The sequence below is a fragment of the Hibiscus syriacus genome, unplaced genomic scaffold (genome assembly GCF_006381635.1).
Source record: "Hibiscus syriacus cultivar Baekdansim isolate YM2019G1 unplaced genomic scaffold, ASM638163v2 tig00110402_pilon, whole genome shotgun sequence".
Lineage (NCBI taxonomy): Eukaryota > Viridiplantae > Streptophyta > Magnoliopsida > Malvales > Malvaceae > Hibiscus > Hibiscus syriacus.
Window position 1 is genome coordinate 148,205 of NW_024062722.1, and position 21,533 is coordinate 169,737.

Consider the following 21,533-nt stretch of genomic DNA (forward strand, 5'->3'; position numbering starts at 1 on the left):
ATCGCATTGCGATTTTCATCTCGCGTTGTGATTCTCTCGTCGCGATAGTCATTTCGCGTTGCGATTCTCTCGTTGCGATAGTCATTTCCGCGTTGCGATTCTCATTATCTCGTTGCGATTTTCATTTCAACCAAAAGACAAAACAGTGTTGCAAATTTTAGTTTCAAGAATAAACTACTATTTATGTTTATTGTTTTTGGTATATCTTGACAGTGTAGTTTTTGGTATATCTAACTTGGTATGTTTTTTGTTTTTGTAGAAATTTTTTTCGGCTTCATTGACATTAAGGAATAAAGTTAGCCTAGCCACTACAATTGCTTCGAAGCTTTCACCTGCACAAAGAAAATTGTTTGAAGAAACCTGCTTCGGGCCATGGCTGAGAGTACAGCATCTGGGTGGAGATGCTAATTTGACCCATTTGTGGCTTCAGACCATGACTAGCGATCTACCCGACAGTATACAACGTGGTGAGGAAGAGATATGGTTTCATTTTCCACCGGCGTATACTTGTTTTGGGCGGAAGGAGTTCTGCTTAATCACTGGTCTACGATTCGGACACGATGATGTAGGCCGGTACACTCGTCATATCACCCGCCCATCATGGTTATCCAGGGTTTTTCCTGATGAGTCAATAGAGAAGCCGAACTTACACGTCGACGACATGAAGAAATTGTTTAATAAGAAAGATGGTTTTACTCGGATGAATGACGTCGATGTTGTCCGAGTATGCCTTCTACTACTTTTGTATGCCGGCTTTTTAGGCAGAGAGGCCAGACAACCTATTCCTCAGGAGCTAATATTATTGGTAGAGGACCTAAATGCATGGAATCTGTTACCGTGCGTTCGTATATATGGAAAGCTACCTGGACTAAGTTGTCGTCTGCCTTTGATGACCGCAAAAGTTTGCGGGGCGATGGGTCGAAATACACTTTGTCAGGCTTTGTTTGGGCCTTTAAGGTAAGAATTTCTATATAATGTTTTCAAAATTATAATTAATTATTTAACAATTACTAATGTTTGTTATTATATTGTTTGTAGATTTGGATATTCGAGGCCTTTCCCGCCATGAAGACATATGCAATAAAAACTTCAAATGATATTCCCAGGGCTATTTCCTGGAAGAGGAAACGTCTGTTGGATTGGGAAGACTTAATACCATATGCGACAATAAATAATGTAAGTTAACACAAATACTATCATATATAAACAAGTTATTAATAGTAGACGTTTAACTTTGTTTGAGTTTTTATATTTTTAGGAGGCCAACATTCCATTAATTACACTGACACCCACGGAGGCTGAGCTTGCCACTGCCATCACCTCCTCTTCGTCCACTTCCTCCACCATCGAGAGCCATCACCTCACCCAGAGCCATCACCTGATCGACCCGACTATACACCTTTACAACGAGAGCCATCACCTATCCCGTCACATCATCGAGCCTCTTCTCCACCATCACCTCATGATAGGCGACCGGCAAAGATGCCACGACTTCTATCTCCCTGTTCTCCACCTCCACGGGATGAGTCAAGGGAGTTACGTGATGAGGTCAATGCCTTGCGTGAGGAGATCGGTACTCTACTCGATAACGATGGTGCATGGCGTGTGGAGGTGTCTACTTTACGTGGTGAGGTTGCCGCTCTACGTGAGATGGTAGTATCGTTGCAGAATAAGGTTCATACTCTACGCAACGAGGTAAGTTTAAGATTTTCCATATTTAACTTGATGATAAATTTACTCGTAATTTCACTTAAATTAACCATTTCACTTAGATTGCTTAGTAAATTTATTCGGTTGCTGCCAATACTGCTAAATTGTTTATTAACACTGTGAAGTTAGTATTTGTCTTTTTGTTTTGTATTTTGGTTGAAAGTTTGAAATATATTTGTCTTTGTTTTCACTGTTTAAATATAATGTCTGTTTATTTACTGATATTTGTATTTAATTATTTAGCGGACCGATAAGGTGGATGCTTTACGTCGGGTTTTTCTTGCACGACAGAGTTCACGCATCAGACAGCGTGCATGTACTATTAAGTCTCCGTATACCCCAATAGTGCGAAGACACCGCAAGAAGAAGCCCGACTCGCCTGTCATCCCTCAAGAGTCCACTCCTATCGTTGAAGAGGCCCCTATCATTCCTCGAGAGTCCCCTCCCACCATTTAAGAGGCCACTGTCATCCCTCAAGAGTCCACTCCTATCGTTGAAGAGGCCCCTATCATTCCTCGAGAGTCCCCTCCCACCGTTCAAGAGGCTACTGTCATCGTTGAAGAGGTCCCTCCCACCATTCAAGAGCCCGATTCACATGGCGTCATATGTAGGATTCTTGAGAAACCCTCTGTCATGCCGGACATGATGGATTCAAGTTGGCTCTCGTATGAGTTACCGGCCAATACCATACCGGTATCTGAAGTGGAGAGGAAACAACTACCGGACACAATTCTGGATAACACCCTTTGGGCTAAGAGTGCAGTTGATTTTTATCTACATGAGCGAAGCCAGGGGTGTTTCACTGACATATGCAAGCTCAATGATGATATCTATTTGTTGCTTGATCGGTCTTGGTGGGGCGTATTATTAGGGGTCGAAGACAATGGCTATTTCGATGGAGGGGTAAGTCTTATATTTTTCTTATATTTTAATTTGATTATTTTTTTGTAAATTTATGTAAGTTACTAATATATGTCTTTTTTTGTAAAACAGCATATCGATGCGTGGGTGTCACGTCTTCTAATAATTAGGAAACTTAAGGAAAATAAAAGAAATACACGATATACAATTATGCCGACGTCTTTTAACGCCGTTCACTTGAAGAATCAACGAGATGAATCATTTGCGTTGGGCAATGGACAAGCTAAACTTTATCCTGCATGGTGGGAGGTCGATAAGGTTAGTGTTTATTTTAGATTGAGTTTAAAGGTATTCATAAATAAGTGCGCAAATGAATGAATTATTACTTATGATTGCATGTGTTTATCCCTGTTTTGGAACGTAACCATTGGCTTCTATTCGAGCTTCAGATCCCATCCCTTAAGGCAATAGTATATGACAGCATGATAAATTACATATCATTGGCTGATTTAAGAGATATTATTAAGGGATGGAGCTCTTATTTGGCTAAATTCTTGGATGCGATAAATTATTGGACTCGTTCTGGAAACAAGAAGCCAAAGAAGCTCAATATTACAGTTAGCAGAGACGAGACCGTACCACAACAAACGAAAGGACCCAGAGGGGATTGTGGTCCTCTCGTATGCTTGGCGTTGGACCGTTTGATCACAAGAAGTATAAAGTATCTACCTCCCACCGATATAGATAGAGCTGCAGTAGGCTTGTGGTTTCGACATTATATGGCTAGATCGATATATACGAGACGCTGCCTACCTGCATCCGCGTTATAAAAATGTCCATAAACAATTGGTATGTTTATAGGCTTGTGGTTTGAAAATGTTTGGTTAAGTACCTAGAATTCAATAATTTGCTGTTTGTAGGTTTTAGATGTGTAGAAAGTGTTGTTTGAGCAAATGTTTGGTTTATGCAGGTTAATCTCAAAAGTGAGCTGCGTGAAAATGATGTATGGCTGCAAAAGTTGATTCAATAGTAGAAGTGTTATTTTCTCTAATAATTATTGCTTATTTTTTGATTGTTTAATTGATTTGTAAAAGGTGATTTGTAAAAGTTGATTTGTTTAATTGATGTTAACATAGTTCTTATTTGTGCTTGTTTAATTGATTGAAATGTAATGGTTGTTTTTGTTGATTTCAATCTGCATTATGTTGAAGGCAAAAAGTACTATCGCAATGCGAAATGAAAATCGCAACGAGAGAATCGCAACGCGAAATGAAAATCGCAACGAGAGAATCGCAACGCGAAATTAAATTCGCGTTGCGATTTTCATTTCGCATTGCGATTCCCTCGTTGCGATTTTCATTTCGCATTGCGAAATTAGCGTTGCGATTTTCATTTCGCATTGCGATTCTCTCGTTGCGATTTTCATTTCGCATTGCGATAGTAATTTCCGCGTTGCGATAGACAATAAGATGATTGCCTTTTAAGTGATAACAACTGAACAGATCATAACAATTTTCAAACTCAAGTTACTAATACATGCCTAACTGAAAATGTTAAAAGTTCACACATAAAATCTACATAATACAACGTTTGCATTTAAAAATCACCTAAGTTAACAGTCCCAAAAGGTAAAGCCAGTTGTGATTGGGATTTTAAAGATGATTGCGATTTTGATTGCCTTTTTCTTGACACCATATGAGCTTTGGATTTTGATGATGATCCATATTTTGGTAGAGGAAAAGATGATTGTGATGGCACTGGTGATCCACATGTCAACCTTGTATGACCACTTTCCTTGCACCGACTACATGTCGATCTCTTCTTCTCTTCACCCTTAGAATGTATACGATCGTGACTTTTTGGTCGGCCAGGTAGCCTTCTGTCCATGGCTGGTGGCAAAACTGTTTGTAAGTCATCTGGTATGTCCCACTCAGAAGGATGTGGAATAGGGTAGACAATCTCGGTATAAGTCTGTCGATATACTTCTGTAGTGTAGCAATCCATAGCGTATGTGGTTGAATCATCTTGGTTTAGATGAAGAGCAACTTTTATAACATGACCACACAGATAACCAGATGTTTGCCATTTCATACAACTACACGTCCTTGCATTTAGATCGACAAGCCCATTTAAGTTATTATCCAGTACTTCAAACAAAGTGTTTGAACATGGTTCAACTCTCCATGACGTTGACTTCACAACACGTTTCGTTATCTTTTTTTCAGTCCATGGTGTAATACGATGTTCCAATGTTCCTGTAAATTTAAATAAATAATACTTAGTAAAATATATGATAAGTTACGAATTCAAAGAAATAATACATGCATGGATTCTTTTCTTGTAGTACCACTGTTGAATAGAGGCTCGAAAAAACTCCATTAACATAATAATGGGTAATTTCCGGGAATGACGACTTAGAGCGTTGATTGATTCTGCACTATTAGACGTCATGAAACCATATCTTGCTCCAAGTTGATGTACTCTTGACCATCTTTCAAACCCGACATCTTCTAGTGTTTGAGCACACTGAGGCAAAACACGTCTTAAACAATTTATATGCTTATTGAAATCCACTTCCCGATAAGCCTTTACAGCCTTTCAGTATGTCCATTTGTGCTTTTTTATACCAGCAGACCTTGATTTTAGATTTCTATACAAATGAACACCACAAAGTCCATGAAAAGCATCTGGGAAACACCTTCTAACAGCGTTGTCAATTGAGTTTGCTCTATCAGATATGATTGTCAGATTGCTAATAGGACCTATGCAATCCCTAAGATACCCCATAAACCATGCCCATGAATCAGAGGTTTCAGATTTGCCAACCCCGTAAGCTATTGGCAATATCCCATTGTTAGCATCCATGGCTACTGCTAATAAGTTTACTCCAAGGTATCGACCTTTCAAATGTGCTCCGTCAACTATAATAAATGGGCGCATGCAAGTAATAAACGAACGAATCTACAAAATAATATACACAAGAAATATAATCATTTAAATGTGAAATGCATGTAACTAACAGAAATAAGTCAACAGAATTATATTGATTTACTAACCGCAGCACCAATGGCGATAAACAACAACTCAAAGCGTCCATCTCTATCTGTTTTGATATGAGTTACCGACCCAGGATTTTTCAGCTTTAAATTGTGATAATAAGCCGGCAGTTGGGCAAACGATGCTTCTAGCGACCCCCTCAACAATTCCAAGGCATAACATTTGGCTCTCCAAGCTTGAGAATATGATATACTAATCTTGAACCGAGCATTCATGTCAGTCATAATTTCATGTCCCCGATATACCCTGCCATTCAAAAACATTAACTCAGCCAGAAAACCACCCAACACCTTTTTGTTTGCCTGTCTATGGTTAGGAAAAACTTGGGTTCTTGAACATGTATGTTTATCAATAAAAGTCCTAACTTGAAACATTTCGCAATCTTTTATCCTCTTTGCAATCATACGCCACGTACAGTTTTTGTCAATCATACACCTTGTTTCGAAACGATCTTTGCTTGATTTGTTAACTTTTAGTTGATAGCCATCTTCCACACATTTCGTATACAAAGCTATCTTCAAATCTTCCTTTGTATCAAAACAATCATCTTTCTTGATACGAATAACTTTTGTGTAACAATCAACTGCTTTCTTTACCAACTCTTCTTCCGGTATCTGAAGTAATTCTGACATATTCCAGTTATACTCCCGTGGCATTTTCTTTTCTTCGGGGACTTTTTCTTCTTTTTCTTCTTCAGGATTATATGAATTACAAAATGGATGTTCAACATGTTCATTCACAGCCTCCACTTCCTCCTCATTATCATCAACAACATCTTCCTCGGCAACGGTTGTTTCATCATCAAAATTCGGGTATTGACCAATATCAAAATCATTACACGCAGGGTCTGTTTCTTCTTCTGAAACATCATCAAAATCCGAGTATTGACCAATATCAAAGTCCGGGTATTGACCAAGATCAAATTTCGAATACTGACTAGTACTCACAATTTTTTTACTTGGCTCATCATCGTCTAATTGGTCAATACGAAAATCAGAATTTGGTGCTGAAAGTTGATTGGGATTTGGATTAGAGAAAGGTTGTGGGGTTTGAGAAAAACTTAGTTGATTACTACCCGCTACTGACCTAACAATACTACTTCTAGGTTCAACAACATACAATGTAACATCATCACTTGAAACACTAATGTAAGCAATGAATCATTCAACATCTTCATTGCCGGTTAACAAATAAACTTTACCATTCCTCTGATAAGATAGCCTAAATCCACTTAGGGGCTCTAAATTCAATTTCTTTGAAACACGTAACATTAGAGTTTCATAAGTTAACTTTTTTAATGACAATTTTAGTTGAAGATTCATGGGTAAAGGCATATATTGTAAAACACCATGAACATTCTCCCATGACCCTCCAAAACACAAATCTATCCAAACATGATCAACATTAGATGATTTCATGGTTGTAAATTAATTTACTAAACAAACGAGCTGCGAAACTAAGACCTGTTGCCGGATGGGGAAGGATGTAGGAATGGATATAGGAACGGATGTCGCCGGAGAGAGTGATAGATGGAGATGGAATGAGTTGCGATTTAGGGATTTAGGTTATGAGTTGTTGCTTCTGCGTAGATATATACACACAAAATTTGTGTTGCGAAACTAAAACCTATTGAGAACTTTGAAAATCGCATTGCGATTCTGTATTATCTCGTTGCAAAAGTAAGTATCGCGTTGCGATTTTCCTAATTCGCAATGCGAATAAGTAAATCGCAATGCGAATTTGGAAAATCGCAATGCGATACTGACTATCGCAACGAGATAATAAAAAAACGCAACGAGATTCTGACTTTCGCAACGAGATTCTGAAAATCGCAATCATCTTCAAAATCCCAATCACAACCGGCTTCACCTTTTGGGACTATTAACTTAGGTGATTTTTAAATGCAAACGTTGTATTATGTGTATTTTATGTGTGCACTTTTAACATTTTCAGTTAGGCATGTATTAGTAACTTGAGTTTGAACATTGCTATATCTGTTCAGTTGTTATCACTTATTAGACATTCATTTGACTATCGCAACGGGGAAATCGCAACGCGAAAATGGCTATCGCAATTCGAAATGAAAAATCGCAACGCGAAAATGGCTATCGCAACTAGAAAATTGCAATGCGAAATGAAAATCGCATTGCGATTTTCTCGTTGCGATTTTCATTTCGCATTACGATTTTCTCGTTGCGATAGTCAGTTTCGTGTTGCGATAGTCTGTTTTGCCTTCAACATAATGCAGATTGAAAATCAACAAATCAACTATTACATTTCAATCAATTAAACAAGCACAAATAAGAATTATGTACACATCAATTAAACAAATCAACATTTATAAATCATCTTTTACAAATCAATTAAACAATCAAAAAATAATAATAATTCTTATTTCTTCATAAATAATTGAATCAATGAATCAACAACTTTGTGACCCCGTACATCCATTTCACGCAGCTCACTTAAGGATTAACCTGCAGAAACCAAACATTTGCTCAAATAAGACTTCCTACACATCTAAAACCTACAAACAGCAAATTATTGAATTCTAGGTACTTAACCAAACATTTTCAAACCAAAATGAGTATATATGTTAACAAAACTTGCATTTGACTTACCAATTAATAATGGACACTTTCATAAGGCGGATGCAGGTAGACAGCGTCTCGAATATATTGCTCTAGCCATATAATGCCGAAACCACAAGCCTACTGCAGCTCTATCTCTATCGGTAGGAGGTAGAAACTCTGTGCTTCCCGTCGTCAAACGCGCCAAGCACAAGCATACGAGAGGAACACAATCCCCTCTGGCTCCTGGCGATTGTTGTGGCGCGGTCTCGTCTCTGAAAACTGTGACATTGAACTTCTTTGGCTTCTTGTGTCCAGAATGAGTCCAATAATTAATCCCATCCAAGAATTTAGCCAAATGAGAGCTCCATCCCTTGATCATATCTCTCAAATCAGACAGTGATATGTAATTTATCATGCTATCATACACTATTATCTTCAGGGATGGGAGCTGAAGTTGGACGATAAGCCAATGACGACGTTCTAAAACAGGGATAAACACCTGCAATCATAAGTAATAATTCATTTATTTGCGCACTTATTTATGAACACCTTTAAAAAATTTAAAAAATAAACACTAACCTTATCGACCTCCCACCATGCAGGATAAAGTTTAGCTTGTCCATTGCCCAACGAAAATGATTCATCTCGTTGATTCTTCAAGTGAACTGCGTGAAAAGCCGCCGGCATTATTGTATATCGCGAATTTTTTTTATTTTTCCTAAGCTTCCTTATTATTAGTAGACGTGACACCCACGCATCGATATGCTGTTTTACAAAAAAATACATATATTAGTGAATTACATTAATTTTTAAAAAAATTAATCAAAATCATATATAAGACAAATATAAGACTTACCTCCCTATCGAAATAGCCACTGTCTTCAACCCCTAATAGCACACCCCACCAAGACCGATCAAGCAACAAAAACATTTCACCGTTGAGTTTGCTTATGTCAGTGTAACACCCTTGGCTCCGCTCATGTAGATAAAAATCAACTGCGGTCTTAGCCCAAAGGGTATTATCCACAATTGTTTCCGGTAGTTGTCTCCTCTCCACTTCAGATACCGGAAGGGTACTAGCCGGTAACTCATACGAGAGCCAACTCTCATCCATCATGTCCAGAACCGGTGAGGGTTTCTCAATACTTCGATATATTACCCCATGTGAATCGGACTCTGGAATGGTGGGAGGGACCTCTTCAACGATGACAGTGGCCTCTTGAACGGTGGGGGGGGACTCTTGAGGGAGGATAGGGGCCTCTTGAACGATTGGAGGGGACTCTTGAGGGATGACAGGTGAGTCGGGCTTCTTCTTGTGGAGTCTTCGCACCATTGGGGTGAACGGAGACGTAATAGCACGTCCACGCCGTCTGATGCGTGAACTCCGTCGTGCAAGGAAAACCCGACGTAAAGCATCCAACTTATCGGGCCGCTAAAAAAAATTAATACATAAATCAGTAAATAAACATACATGATATTAAACAAAGACAAATATGTTTCAAACTAGCATTGTATTCACCCAAGTCATTATTCTATCATAGTTCACAAAATGCTCAGATAACATTCCAGAAGTAAGCACTTATATAAACATTTAAAAGGACAACATATATAAACATTCCAGAAGAAGAATAGTTTACTTTTGCAACACGAAACTTAAAACCGCAACGCGAAAATGACTATCGCAACGCGGAAATGGCTATCACAATGCGAAATGAAAATCGCAACGACAAAATCGCAATACGAAATGAAAATCGCAACGACAAAATCGCAATGCGAAATGAAATCGCAACGACAAAATCGCAACGCGAAACACAAATCGCATTGCGATTTTCATTTCGCGTTGCGATTTTATTTCGCATTGCGATTTTGTCGTTGCGATTTTCATTTCGCATTGCGATGGCCATTTCCGCGTTGCGATAGTCATTTTCGTGTTGCGAAAGTAAACTATTCTTCTTCTGCAAATTAAAACTTGAATGGATTGCATTACTTCAACCAAAAGACAAAAACAAAACCAAAAACAAATACTAACAAAAACAGTTTAGCAGTATTGGCAGCAACCGAATGAATTACGAGTATGAAAAATCTTAAACTTACCTCGTTGCGTAGAGTATAAACCTCATTCTGCAACGATGCTACCATCTCACGTAGAGCGGCTACCTCACCACGTAATGTAGACACCTCAACACGCCATGCACCATCGTCTTTGCGTAAAGTATCGACCTCCTCACGCAAGGCATTGACCTCATCACGTAACTCCCCTAACTCATCCCGTTGAGGTGGAGGTGGAGAACAGGGAGATAAACGTCGTGGCATCTTTGCCGGTCGCCTATCTTGCGGTGATGGTGGAGAAGAGGCTCGATGATGTGACAGAATAGGTGATGGTTGTCGTTGTGGAGGTGTATAGTCGGGTCGATCAGATGATGGCTCTGGGTGAGGTGATAACTCTGGGCGAGGTGATGGCTCCCGAAGTGGAGGCTGCTCATCAACCGTTCCATCAAAAAAATGCTTACTAGCTTGCCACCAATCAGTGGCAAGCTCAGCTTCCGTGGGTGTCAGCCTCTGTAGAGGAGTGTTGGCCTCCTAACAATATAAAAGCTCAAACAAAGTTAAACGTGTACTAGTAATAACTTGTTTATAAACATATGATAGTATTTATGTTAACTTACATTATTTATTGTCGTATACCGTAGTAAATCTTCCCATTGCAAGGTCCGTTTCCTCTTCCAGGAAATAGCCCTGGGAATATCATTTGAAGTTTTTATTGCATATGTCTTCATGGCGGGAAAGGCCTCAAATATCTAAATCTACAAACAATATAATAACAAACATTAGTAATTGTTAAATAATTACTTATAATTTTGGAAACATTATATAAAAATTCTTACCTTAAAGGCCCAAATAAAGCCTGTCAAAGTGTATTTGGAACCATCGCCATGCAAACTTTTTCGATCATCCAAGGCAGACGATAACTTATTCCATGTAGCTTTCCATAAATACGAGCCCCACGGAAACAGGTTCCACGCATTTAGGTCTTCTACCAATTTGATTAGATCATTTGGAATAGGTTGTCTTGCCTCTCTGCCTAAAAAGCCGGCATGCAAAAGAATTAGAAGGCATACTCGGACAACGTCGACGTCATCCATCCGAGTAAAACCATCTTTCTTATTCAACAATCTTGTCAGGTCTTCTACGTGTAGATTCGGCCTCTCCAGCTCAAGAAAAACCCGGGATAGCCATGATGGGTGGGTAATGTGTCTAGTGTACCGACATACATCATCGTGTTTGAAGCGTAGACCGGTGATTAAGCAAAACTCCTCCCGCCCAAAACACGTATACGCCGGTGGAAAATCAAACCATATCTCTTCATCACGACGTTGTATAGTCTCTGGTAGATCGCTAGTCATGGTTTGAAGAAACAGGTGTGTCAACATCGCATCTCCACCGGGATGTTGTACTTTCAGCCATGGCCCGAAGCATGTATCCTCAAACATTTTTCTTTGTGCAGGTGAAAGCTTCGACGCAATTGTTTTGGCCAGGCTGACTTTATTTCTTAAGGTCAATTGAGCCGAATAAAAGTTCTACAAAAACAATAAACATACTAAGTTAGATATACCAAAAACTACACTGTGAAGATATACCAAAAACAATAATAAACATAAAGAGTAGTAGTTTATTCTTCAAACTTAAATTTGCAACACTGTGAATTTCGTATTTGTCTTTGTTTTTTGGTTGAAGTAATGCAATTCATTCAAGTTTCAATTTGCAGAAGAAGAATAGTTTCTGAAAATGAAAATCGCAACACGAAAATGACTATCGCAACGCGAAACTAAAATCGTGTTGCGATTTGCATTTCTCGTTGCGATTCTCGGTTGATTTAATAAGCAATCTAATTGAAATGGTTAATCTATTATTGAAATTACCAGTAAACTTATCATCAATTTCAATATGAAAAACCTAATAATAATGCAAAAATTTCAAAAAGAAAATAATTAAAAAAACTAACCCTCGTTGGTTGATTTGGTTGATTTTCCATTTCTGATTGTGAGGGTGGCTCTGAGAGAAGGAGATAGACGGATTTCGCCGGAGATGGGGACGGATTTCGTCGGAGATGGGTGAGAGAGTGAGAGATGGAGATGGGACTGAGTTGTGATTTTAGGTTTTAGGTTATGAGTTGCGATTACGGGATATACTGTGGACGGTTCAGTGTTCCAATATATTAATATTCGTGTTTGGAATTTAAAAATAAAATATTTGGCCAGGATACTAATGGCGCTTTGAAAATCGTATTGCGATTATGTATTATCGCGTTGCGAAAGTCAGAATCGCGTTGCGAAAGTCAGTATCTCGTTGCGATTTTGTATTATCGCATTGCGATAGTAAGTATCGCATTGCGATAGTCAGTATCGCATTGCGATTTTCCCAATTCGCGTTGCGATTTACTTATTCGCATTGCGAATTGGGAAAATCGCAACGACACTGTAGACCATCGCAACGCGAAATGCAACGCGAATTTGCGATAATGGAGATCGCGTTGCGAATTAGCGATCGCATTGCGATTTTGTTGGTCATTTTGGCAAATCCGAAAAAAGTTGGTTAAAATCGTATATTATATGGGAATTTTGGTCACTGAGGCGATTTTCTCTATTACAAAATGATCTCTTAACTATAGGGGGTCGCTTTGTTGAGTCCATCGACTATTAAAAGTTACACAATGGTCACTAGACTATTTATTATGTTCCAAACTCATCCGTTTTTGTTAAAAAAATTAAAGATCGTCTGAGATGGACACAGGGACGGACGCATGATTTTATGTTGGGGGACAAATTTAAACTTAAGTGGGATGAACTAAAATTCTAGGGGGCGAAATAGATTTCAATAGGTAATACATAGAAAAAAATTTAAAATATATGGTAATTTTAAATTTTCAGGGGGCGATTGCCCCACCCCTCGGTCTATCTCTAACTAGACGTTAATATATTGATTAAGATATGATAGTCATTAGAGATTATGATATCAAATTTTATTATATCTCAGTTAATATGTTATCGTACATCTCTGATTATAAAAAATTTAACCGAAAATAATAAATTTAAAACATAATGAATAGTCGAGTGTACTTTAATCATAGGTAAATAGTTTAGATTTGAATTGGATAAACAAACCAATTGAGGTAAATCCCAAAACAGTGAGTCAATCAAGGTGATGTGCAGTTTTGCTGTACCTAGTTGTGATGAACTCATAAAAGTTTGGATCTTTGTTGGCTTTTTCACTGAATCATTTCATGAGATTGAGGTAATGAGTGGATTCTTGTGAACACTGCTCACATGTCAAAGCTGGATTTGGTCCAATGAATCTTATTCTTTTTCAAGGATGGAAACTTCTTTGACTAAGCTGGGTTGTTTCTCTTAATTAAAAATTTAATTTTTAGGGTTCTTTTTAGATCTTCAAAATTGTATGTAACCACAGATGCAAGTAAACAGGAGCTTTCTTGTTCTCCTTTATTAGTGCCTCACTGGAAAGTTTCATCAGTGTTCATAAATCTTCCCCTTTTATTTTCTCTCTCCTTCAATGGTGAAAATATAGAAGTTTACATTTTTTTTGGTTCTTCGTCTTCCCCAGATCCCAGAATTGAAAACCCAGTTTTTGTTTTTGATTCTTTTGCTGAATTTCGATCTGGTTTTTGTGCTTTTGTTTGAAATCTAACTGAGTTATGGCTCCGAGTTCGGTTGTGGTCACCATTGAGAAGCCGAACAAGTTCTCTTTAGTGGAAATCAATGGCTCGGATTCTTCAACTCTACTACTCGAGAAACAGAAATCAGTGAGTCCCAAGCAGTTCACCTGGTTCATCTTCCTCAAAGCTCACCGAGTTTTCGCTTGTCTTTGGTGGCTGCCAATGGCGTTCAAAACCAAACTTTCATCGGTCAAAAAACGAATCTCATTGTCCGATGCGAGTGAAGAAGAAGCCAAAAGCAGGAGATTGTACAGATTCATCAAAGCGTTCCTATTCATCTCGATTTCGGCTTTGGTTCTGGAAATCGTTGCCCATTTGAAGAAATGGAATTTGAGCATCATTCAGCCATGGGAGGTTCAAGGTCTCCTTCAACGGTGTTACATCTCATGGATGTCGTTTAGAGTCGATTATGTAGCTCCATTGGTGTTAACCATGTCCAAATTCTGCATCGTTCTCTTCTTGATTCAGTCCCTCGATCGCCTTGTTCTTTGTCTGGGTTGTTTCTGGATTAAATATAAGAACTTGAAACCCAGAATCAATGGAGATCCTGATGACATTGAAGATGATTCGAGTTTCCCTATGGTTCTTGTTCAAATCCCAATGTGCAATGAAAGAGAAGTGAGCATTTTCAGTGTTTTTAGTCCTTCAAATTCAATCATTTTCGGTGTTTTTTTATCTGTTTTTTGATGTAATTCTTGTTGGTTTTTTCTCCAGGTTTTCTCCCAATCGATTGCAGCTGCTTGTCAACTTGATTGGCCTAAAGATCGGATCCTAATTCAAGTTCTGGATGATTCAGATGATGGAAATCTACAGCTTTTGATCAAAGATGAAGTTTCTTCATGGAGGGAGAAAGGGGTGAACATAATCTACCGACATCGATTGATCCGGACCGGATACAAAGCCGGCAACCTTAAATCGGCGATGGCGTGTGACTACGTGAAGGACTACGAATTCGTCGCCATCTTCGACGCAGATTTCCAGCCTAACTCGGATTTCCTCAAGCAAACCGTGCCTCACTTCAAGGTATTCGATGAAAATCCGATTTACAAGATTCGATTTCGAGTTCGTTTTATTTTATGTAATGATGTTGATCTGCATTGCAGGGTGATCCCGAGCTTGGTTTAGTTCAGGCTCGTTGGTCATTTGTGAATAAAGATGAGAATTTGCTCACTAGGCTTCAAAACATCAATCTCTGCTTCCATTTCGAAGTCGAGCAGCAAGTTAACGGCGCTTTCCTGAACTTCTTCGGATTCAACGGGACCGCGGGCGTGTGGAGGATCAAGGCCTTGGAGGACTCTGGTGGCTGGCTCGAGAGAACGACTGTCGAGGACATGGATATCGCGGTCCGAGCGCACTTAAATGGATGGAAATTCATCTTCCTCAACGATGTTAAAGTGCTTTGTGAACTGCCGGAGTCTTATGAGGCCTACAAGAAACAACAGCACCGTTGGCATTCGGGTCCGATGCAGCTGTTCCGATTATGTCTCCCAGCCATCGTGAGATCCAAGGTTCGACCACTTCCCGAACTGAATCCGTTAAACGCACATATGATTCGATTATAATGATTCGTGTTCATCGATGCAGATACCGATATCGAAGAAGGCCAACTTGATCTTCCTGTTTTTCCTACTGAGGAAGCTCATACTCCCATTCTACTCATTCACATTGTTCTGCATCATACTCCCCTTGACAATGTTCATCCCAGAAGCAGAACTTCCCCTGTGGGTCATCTGTTACGTCCCGATCTTCATGTCGCTCCTGAACATCCTCCCGTCCCCGAAATCGTTCCCATTCCTGGTCCCGTACCTCCTCTTCGAAAACACAATGTCGGTAACGAAATTCAACGCCATGATCTCGGGACTGTTCCAGCTCGGAAGCGCCTACGAGTGGGTAGTAACGAAGAAAACAGGGCGATCATCGGAATCCGACTTGGTTGCCTTAGCCGAAAGGGAATCGAAGGAGAAGATCACTCGGAGACACTCCGAATCGGGGCTGAATAAACTCAAACAACTCGACGAAATCGCCCCGTCGAAGAAGAGGAACAAGTTGTACAGGAAAGAGCTAGCATTGGCACTTCTCCTGCTAACAGCAGCTGCAAGAAGCTTGTTATCTGCTCATGGGGTTCATTTCTATTTCCTGCTGTTTCAAGGCTTGACATTTCTGGTAGTTGGATTGGATTTGATTGGTGAACAGATAAGTTAAAAAGAACATGTTTTAATTCTTGGTACCTAAATTATCGGTTTTGATCCGTTTTAGTATCTAAACTTTCAATTTTTTAAAATCATACATAACGTTTAGTTTTCATTTCATTTTAGTACCCGCTTAAAAATTTAACGTGTTTAATACCTAAAATACTAGTTTTATCTTATTTTAGTACCTAAACTTTCAAAAAAAATCAAAACTTAGCGTTAAGTTTTGAATAGGGTACTAAAACGAAATAAAAATTAAACTTTAAGTATGATTTTGAAAAAAATTAAAAGCTTAAGTACTGAAACCGATTAAAATTAATAATTTAAGTACTAAATATGTAATTTATCCTTAATTCTTTCTTCTTCTTCAAATTATAGTGTTTGTTTCAGTGCATATACAGAGTATGGATAGATTTCCATGGATGAAAGCTAGAGAGAGAGAGAGAGAGAGAGACAATGATGTCTTGAGTTTATTGTATACTTCTACAAGTAAACTGTGTATGAATAATTATTAATATCATTATTATTCAGTATTCTCCAATTTTCTTGCACCGTGATAAATATTATTGTTTTAGAAGTAATTTCGTCGTAATCGATATAATTAATTTATTGTTTAACGATATTTTGAAAGTTTATACGAATAGTACCAAAAAAGAAAACACATTTGTTTCATGTTGAAGATACGTATTAACACCATCACATACTAATTTAAGCCGATAGGCAGACATTTGCTTCACGTAGTTACTGATTATTAGAAGTTATAAAATGATCTCTCAATTAAAGGATGTTGCTTTGTTGAGTCCCCCACTGTTAAAAGTTATAAAATGATTACTCGATTATCCATATGTTCCAAACTCGACTCTTTTCTATCATATTTTATCAAATCACAATCAACATGTTAACGTTCAGCTTATACTATCGTCAATTTTTAATAGAAAATGATAAGTTTATGAATAATTGGGTGACTATTTTGTAACTTTTAAAGGATGTTTTGTTGAGCCCCGACTGTTAAAAGTTATAAAATGACTACTAGATTATTCATATGTTCTAAACTCGACTCTTTGTTAAAAAATTGATGACAGTCTGAGATAGACGTTAACACGTTAACTGAGATATGATAATCGTATGAGATTTTGAGATCATATTTTTATCAAATCACAAGCAACAAGTTAACGTTCAGTTTATACTATCGTCAATTTTTAACAGAAAATGATAAGTTTATAAATATTTGGTGACTATTTTGTAACTTTTAATAATCGATGGACTAAACAAATCAATACCCTATAATCAAAGAACTATTTCATAAATTTTGATAGTCAAAATTACGTGTTGAAGACATATGTTGACACAAATATAAATTTAAATCGAAGAACAATAATGTGAATGTGGATCATATAATAAATCATCCTATCGGACCATGATCTGCCGTATGTATGGCTCCGCCGTTTGTGGCCTGATTTTAGCACTTTGACAACGTATTCGTTGTGGAACGTTCAAAGATGAACCCACCTAAGAAAAATCTGTCAATTTGACTTGGTTACATTACGGTACTCACTCAACTTTGACATTATTTCTGTTTTGGTCAACCCACCGTTAAATAATTAACAGTGCTATGATACGACACATAATATTAAAACGACGTTATTTTAAAAAAATTAAATTTATATCAAAAACGATGTCGTTTTTAAAATGGTTGCCCCTTTCTTTCATATGTATGGGTAAAGGGGAGGTAAGATAGTAGGTTGCTCCCAACACTAGGTTGGGAGCAACTTCCGTAAGAGACCTCCGAATTATGAAATGCCCTCCGTGGGACTCGATCCCACGACCTCAAAGTTAAAAACCTTGTGCTCTACCAACTGAGCTGAATGGTCATTTCCGATGTCATTTTTACATCTATATAAAATAAAAAATTCCTTCATTTTTCATCTTTTATTCTCTTCTTCCTTTTATCTCTTCTTCGTTTTTGCATCAAATCAGTCACAAATGGCGGAGCCTTACATACGGCAGATCATGGTCCGATAGGATGATTTATTACATAATCCACTTTCACGTTATTGTTCTTCGATTTAAATTTATATTTGTGTCAACATATGTCTTCAACAAGTAACTAAAGTCTATTTTGTTGAGTCTTCTAACTATTAAAAGTTATAAAATGATCCTCTACATATAGGGTGCTATTTTACTGAGTCCCCCCGATTATTAAAACTTATAAAATAGTCATCAACTATTTATGTATTTTAAACTCGTCATTTTCTGTTAAAAATTGACAACAATCTGAGTTGAACATTAATTTGTTGACTGAGATCTGCTAAAATTTGATCTAAGAATCTCAAACGACTATTGTATCTTAGTCAACATGTTAACATTTAACTAAGACGACCCCCAATTTTTTACTGAAAAATGACAAGTTTTGAACATATGAGTAGTCGGGTGACCATTTTATAATGTTTAATAGTTGAGCAATTCAACAAAGTAAGATCATTTTATAACTTTTAACAGTCAGAGACTCAACAAAACAACATTTTAGAGTCAGGAGACCATCAGTGTACTTTAACATAAAATTTTATATTTTGCACTCGTAAATTTTTAATATAAGTTCTTAAGTTGACATACTAATATAAAATTTTGCATTCGACCATGAAATGACCCAAATGTCCCAAAAGTAAAAGTTTTAACAAAAACAAAACAAAAACAAAACAGAAGAAACACTTTAAAAATTGAAGAACCCTAAACCCTAAACATTAAACAAAAACAGAAAATCGTGAGTGAATGAGGTGATGGGTACCTTGCTTTGTTTGGTGGCCGAGAAAGTCATTACATGCTAAATTTCAACAACCAGCACGGTTAATTATTACGTAGTCGACTAGTTGGTTAATTTGGATGTTCATGTACGGTTAACTGTACTGTTTAGTCTAAACGGTCGGTTAACTGTTATAACGATTATGAGATTTTTTTAATTGTAACTTAACTATTAAGAAACGGTTAACTGCTAATGATTAACCATTATTAGCGGTTCGATTACAGATTAACCTACGATTAACCTATTACAATTATTTGTCAACTTTTTTTTATAATTCATACTACAAAAAAATGTAATACTTAACACATACTTACATCGGTGTAACTGAATCCATGAAGTTTTCTATTTCTTCCTGATGGGAGCAGGAATGTAAGATTACCGTGTTTGTTAAAGGAATAAAAGATTATTTGAATGTATATTTGACAAAATTGTCCTTATTATATATTTATTTTTTTAACAAGTTAGAAAATATTTATATAATATTTATATATTTTCTTTAAAAAAATTAAATTCATAAAATTTATATATATTTTTTTACAAAATTGAAAATATAAAAAGGTTTAATGAAAGGGTAAAATTTTATTTTAACCCCTGAACTTCATATAAAATTTTAATTATAGATTTTTTTTGTAAATCTAAAATATTTTAAGGATAAATTTGTAATTTAACCTTCGTAGAATTTTTATTATTCAATGACAGAAGAAGGATATTTTTGAAAGAAAAAAAAATATTCAAGGGTATTTTAGTCCAAAATGCCGATAATCCAACAATACCTAAGGAAATGGAGGTAATGACATTCCCGGTAATATACCTCAAAAAATCTACTATTGGTAATAAAACATTACCGGGAATGAGATTCCCGGCCAACCAAACATGGGAATGTGGATTCCATTCCCATGAGAATCACATATTCCTTGATCCAAACACTCCCTAAGGGATAGTGACAAGCTGAGGCTAATTTCTAGACGAGTTAAATTGCGAGACAGCGGAATCGCAATGAACTGATGATAAAGCTTTCAATATAGCGATCCTCATTATAAAAGAATGTACATTTTCTCTTGCATAAATCCGACCTGGTCGGGTCGGGTTCGAGTCTTATACCCATCCCTACTCTATTTGGCTTAATACAAAGATAAGTGCATAAATGATATTCAAAATTGACTTTTAATTTCTAAAAAAAAATCGTTAGAAATAAGTGTTTAATGTTTTTTTCGTTACATTTTTAGATGTTTAATATTAAAAGAATCGTTAAGTGTCATATTTCTTGTTCAGTTTTTTCTAAAAAATAATTTTAAATAATATTTTATTTTTAAAAAAGCCAGAAAATATAAACGTGACATGTGTCACTTAACAATTTTTTTTAACAGTGGATACTTAAAAATGTAACGGAAAAAATTATAGCTACCTCTTTTTAACAAAAAAAAATCTTTAAGCACTACATGTCAATTTTGGGCATAATTTAGGTACTTATTTTTGTATTAGCCTCTATATTTTATTTTAGGGTAACCTATAATAGTCTTCACTCAACTTTACTCTCTCTGTCTTCTATTTTACTCATTATACTTTCAATTTTTTAAATTTATTTATTGAATTATGAAATTATATATGTTTTTGTCACTCTAAATTATTTTATTATTATTTTGGTATGACATGATATTTTTCATTATTATTTAATATAAAAAATAACTTTAAATACATAATAATAAAAATATTACATCATATCAAAACAATAATAAAATAATTTATAATGACCAAAACATAAATAATTCAAAAGTTTAATGAGTAAATTGAAAAAAATTAAAATTACAATGTGTGAAATAAGAGAGAGTGAAGCTTTGAGGAATGGTGTATTTTACCCCTTTTCTTTAGGGTAACTACATGTTTAGTCATCTAATCATTACTTTTTCTGTTTTGGTCACCTACTTTTTAAAATATAAATATCTAATATTTAATTTAAAATTTTATTTTAATTATTTGTCGTTAAAAACTTAACAACATCTCGGATATCGTGGATTTTTTTTCATGTGTGTTTGCATTTTCTGTAACACAATTACACATAAAAATGGGTATTTAAGAGGATGAAACTTAAAAATTAAAATATTTTTCACTAAATATGGTTAGGGGTATTCATTTTTCAGTTTTAACCGAATTAATCGATCGAACCGAATTAGTTTGGTTAATTCGGTCGGCCACCGAATTAGTTCGGTCGGGGAACGATTAACATTTTTCAATATTCGATTAACGGTTAATTCAGTTCGAAATCGGTTAATTAACTAAAATACCTAATTCAATTAAGAATTAAGACTCAATTATTTTTTAACCACACTAAACTCGTTAAATTATCAATACCTAATTAAAATTTTAACCCAAATAAAAAATATTGTTATTATATTCAAATTAATCAAATTAAATAAATTATAAAAAAAATTCAGTTAATTCGGTTAACAGGCCGAAATAACCGAACTTTGTTCGGTTCGGATAATATTTTCAGAAAAAGTTTGGTTCAGTTAACGGTTAAAAAAAAGTTTGATTAATTTGGTTAATGAAAATTCGGTTTGGTCGGTGGCCGAATTAACCGTTTGAACACCCCTAAATATGGTTATATTTTGTCG

At 36.4% G+C, this 21,533-nt stretch overlaps 1 protein-coding gene across 1 annotated transcript; it reads left to right on the plus strand.

The window, feature by feature from the left end:
* The first annotated feature begins 13,765 nt into the window (after window positions 1-13,765).
* Window positions 13,766-16,140, plus strand: LOC120123653 (xyloglucan glycosyltransferase 4-like). Its single transcript, XM_039142495.1, has 4 exons — window positions 13,766-14,550; window positions 14,647-14,955; window positions 15,036-15,440; window positions 15,517-16,140. The coding sequence occupies exons 1-4, from the start codon at window positions 13,912-13,914 to the stop codon at window positions 16,132-16,134; spliced, it is 1,971 nt and encodes a 656-aa protein (XP_038998426.1). The 5' UTR covers window positions 13,766-13,911; the 3' UTR covers window positions 16,135-16,140.
* The last annotated feature ends 5,393 nt before the right edge of the window (window positions 16,141-21,533 follow it).